The sequence below is a fragment of the Sciurus carolinensis genome, chromosome 11, assembly GCF_902686445.1.
Source record: "Sciurus carolinensis chromosome 11, mSciCar1.2, whole genome shotgun sequence".
Classification (NCBI taxonomy): Eukaryota; Metazoa; Chordata; class Mammalia; order Rodentia; family Sciuridae; genus Sciurus; species Sciurus carolinensis.
The window spans coordinates 26518442-26522806 of record NC_062223.1 but is presented as its reverse complement, the minus strand read 5'-3'; the positions used below and the strand labels follow the sequence as shown (position 1 = coordinate 26522806).

At 37.0% G+C, this 4365-nt stretch overlaps 1 protein-coding gene across 1 annotated transcript; it reads right to left on the bottom strand.

Annotated features, from left to right (window-relative positions):
* Positions 1 to 654: 654 nt before the first annotated feature.
* LOC124958907 (olfactory receptor 4C15-like) lies at positions 655 to 4059 on the bottom strand. Its single transcript, XM_047517488.1, has 3 exons — positions 4044 to 4059; positions 3291 to 3305; positions 655 to 1595 (listed from the first exon to the last, which is right to left on the bottom strand). The coding sequence occupies exons 1-3, from the start codon at positions 4057 to 4059 to the stop codon at positions 655 to 657; spliced, it is 972 nt and encodes a 323-aa protein (XP_047373444.1).
* Positions 4060 to 4365: the final 306 nt, after the last annotated feature.

Genomic DNA, 4365 nt, shown 5'->3' with positions numbered 1-4365 from the left:
GCCTCCCTTTGCTCTCCAGAGTTGATTGATATGAGGTGGTGCTTACTGAAGAGGAACTCACCTTAGGCAGGCAGCTCTGGTCCCTCAGGGTCTACCTGTCATGAAATTCAAGAATGACTAAACCGGTAGAGATGGCAATGGACCCACCTTAAAGAACAGGATTGCAGCAAACAGGAAACCTGCAATCAAAGTTCCACTAATGTTCTTCTAAAGGCCCTTCCTGAGCTCAGTTTGGTTTTCCTCTAGCATCACTGAGATTAATGAGCTAAATAAAAATTTTTTTATCAATTGAAATACTTTGAATAAGTATCTGTCTCTAAATTCTAAGATACTTTTGTCATCCCTCCACAAATTTTTTCAAAGCATGGAGACAGTGGCCAACAATCTGAAAAGTAATTTTTCTTTCCATTTAAAAATATTTATTCTAATTAAGCGTAAAATTCAATAATCTTCAATTTACATAAAAGGATGTTGACTTGCCAGCTTGAATAGATGCCTGATAAGATAGTGAAAACATCATCTCTGATCCCACACTAGTGACATTTCTATAGAATTTTTACCAATGTAGAGATAATTAGGGTTCCATCAATATTTTTGTATAGGATCATTTGGAATTTGTTATTCATGGTATTGTTTTTATAAAGTTTGATGATTTTATTTTTCATCAGAATCCACCACCAAACACTTCCACACTTTCCTAATGGCATTTTTCATTTCCATATTCCTAAAAGTATAAATCAAAGGATTGAGCAAGGGGGTTAGCATGGTGTAAAATATTGCGACCATTTTGTCAAAGGAAAAGGCAGATGGAGGCCGTGCATATGTAAATATGCATGGAACAAAGAACAAAACCACAACAGCAATATGAGATCCACAGGTGGACAGAGCTTTCCTCCTCCCTTCAGAATTGAGTGTTCTCAGAGAGAGCAAGATGACACCATAGGAGACAAGCAACATGGTGAATATTATAATACAGATAAGCCCACTGTTGGCAACCACAAAAAGTCCAAAGATGTGGGTGTCGGTACAGGCCAGCTCCAGTAATGGGTACAAGTCACATAAGAAATGATCAATGACATTAGGGCCACAAAAGGGCAGCTGGAAAGTAAACAGAATCTGGATGATGGAATGCAAGAAGCCCCCTGTCCAGGCCACCCCCACCAGAATGCCACAGAGCCTCCAGTTCATGATGGAAGAGTAGTGCAAGGGTCTGCAAATGGCCACATAACGGTCATAGGCCATGGATGTAAGGACAATCACTTCTGCCCCACCAAAGAAGTGTTCTGCAAAAAGTTGAATCATGCATCCTTTATAAGAGATGGTTTTTCTCTTATAGAGTAAATCCACAATCATCTTTGGGGCCATAGCAGAGGAGAAGCATGCATCCAGGAAAGACAGGAATGCCAAGAAGAAGTACATGGGGGAGCCCAGCAGGGCAGGGCTGCAGACAATGGTCACTACAATTAGCATGTTGCCCCCAATAGTCACAATGTAGACCAACAAAAACACAAAAAATGCTATTTTCTGAACAGTAGGATTCTGTGAAAGCCCTAGGAGGACAAATTCAGTTATGAAGCTCTGATTGTGCATGATTTCTGGGAAAAAAGTATTCTAATAAAAGATGTTTCCACTCTAAAATAAGGTATTCTGTTAATCTGCAATTATGATAAGGAAACATTTCCCTCAGACCAGTTTATAATTTTGTGATTCTCAATAGTTTGGTGCACCCAGATGAAAAATTATCTTTCATTCTTCTTTTGTCACTGAGAACACAAATTAAGTCATTTTCTGAGGGTGGAAGTTGGAGATCAGGCAGACTTAAGGCAGAGATGAATCTTTGAGGACTAAAATACTAGAGTGTCTATAAAAGGGGAATTAAAACATCCACAGGTGATAGAGAAGATTCGTAGTTTCATCTTGAGTTCCAACTTTGGTAATTTAATTGTGACTTCCTGAAATTCCTTGTTCAGAAGCATTCTGAAGTTCATCCACATAATGAGGAAATTTGGACTATAATTATATTAGTCCAGTCAGCCACTGTCATGGAACTGGGCAGGATTGAATAGCAAGCCATTTCTGGTCTAGAGACCTGGAGACTGCTGAATCTATAAGTAGAAGAAATAAAGTAAATTTTATAAGGCACTTGAAAATCCTGGCTACTCTTCAAAATTTAACTTTTTCTACTGAATGTGCTTTTCAATTATTTGATTCTTTCTTCATAAAATACAAGGATCTATGGAAAAGTGTCTAGCTATAGACACCAGTATGCATAAAAGTTGATTTTTTAAAAAATCATCATTTAAAAATGAGAACAGAAGTTCATAGAGACAATAATACCTGCTTCTGAGTGTTGACATAGGACAAATTGAAATAAGACAAGAAATCATTTAGTATAATTTTTTACCACACCGTTTACAATAATTACTTGCCACAGGGGAAAGAATTTCCACATGGAGTCCACCGTTGGTCAGTTCCCCCATGGGCCAACGCAGGAAGGAGAATAAAGTAAGAGAACCCTGGCTCCAGGCTCTTCTCTGGCTCCATGGCACGCTGCCCATCACTTAAAAGTCTGGGGGTCTAAAACTCTTCAGCCTATGGTTTACTAAGCATGTCTGTTAATAGACTTCTTGTGAGAATCAGATAAAGACTAGATTTGAAAACATTGCTACCTGAAGAATCAGTGGGGAGATGATGTGTTGTGAGAATAACCTGCCACAGCCCCTGACCCAGAGCAGAAAGGACACCATGTTTACTCCTAATTCCAGCCTCACCATATTCTAGGCTTGTTTTACTGTTCGTCTTGTATGATAGGCCATATATTTTCTTTAGGTATTCACAGTGATAAACATATTTTTAAATGTGTAACACTTTTAAAGGTCCTTGATAGACCATGAATATTTGAATACTTAATAGACCTTGAATTACTGTGGTCTCAGACCCACATACATCTACTCCTGTTCAGATGACCTCATTGTCCAGAGAAAAGCCAAGACGGTTGGAAGTAGGAAAGAAGGAAATGTTATATATTAATCTAATCAATATTTCTTCTGTCTCCACTTTCTTTATATGAGGTGTTCTGGAGCAAAACCATTTTAGAATTGAAATAATTGAAATATGCATAGAACCTAAAAAAACCAACTCATCCATTAATCCAATAAAGAAATATCTAAAATATTGGCAATGGAGTTGGGCACGGTGCTGCATGCCTATAATCCCAGCAACTCAGGAGACTGAGGTTGGAGGATTGAGAGTTCATAGCTAGTCTCAGAAACACCAAGGCTCTAAGCAACTCAGTGAGACCCCATCTCTAAATAAAATACAGAAAAGGCTGGGGATGTGGCTCAGTGGTTGAATGCCCTGAGTTCAATCCCCCATACCACCCCACTCCCGAAAATAATGGCAATGAAGACCATAGTGTGCTCATGGTTCATGATTTCATATCTTCTAAAGGAAATTGTCTTAAATTCAATGAGTTATTCTGGATTGACTCCTAGAGCAGAAAAATAACAACACTAGAAAAATCACTTAAATATAAATAAAATTTAGTATTTAGTTAAGAGTAATGAATCCATATTTATTTTATCATGTTGGTGGATGTACCTATGATAATATTAGGATATACTGAGTGAGAGGTGTGCAGGAAGTTTCTATACTATCTAAGCAAGTTTTCTCTTCATCTGAATTTATTCCAAATAAAAATTCAATTAAATAACTTTTTATTTTCTGCTACCAAAATGCTGGCAATTTTAACTTCATCTTCTAATAGACCAGTGTCCTTGAATGACTACCTTGCTCCTCTCTCCTCTACTGAACAGCAGCAGTAGTACCACTGACCCAGTTTCTGACCTGCAAGAATCAAGTGCACAGTCATTATGAAGAGTTTTATTAAGCATGCATCAGAAGGAAGGTAAGAAATGTCAATGCTGGCATTATTTTTTAAGCAGTAACAACAAACACAAAAAACCTGGAAACTGAAGTAGCAAAAGAATAAAATATGCATCTTAAAAATCAGGCCGTTAATTAGTTACACCTATTGCAATTGCAATGAAACCGGTTCATTCACATAATCCTTTTCATAAGATGTTGGTAAATACTTACAGAATCATAATCTTTGTACCAGTAACCAATCTTAAAACTTTATTCTAAAATTTAAATGACATGAAAAAGCTTTATTATGGAAGATAATGCATTCTCATTTGAAACAGTGACGTATCTAAAATAGTCAAAAGAGTAAGATGTTTATGCAAATCAGATGATTATACATTAATTTAACATGAGGTTATGAATAAGCTTTAATAAATAATATGAGGATTGAAAAGGTGAAGCATTTTGCAGTATACTGTGTATGTGTGTGTGTGTGTGTGT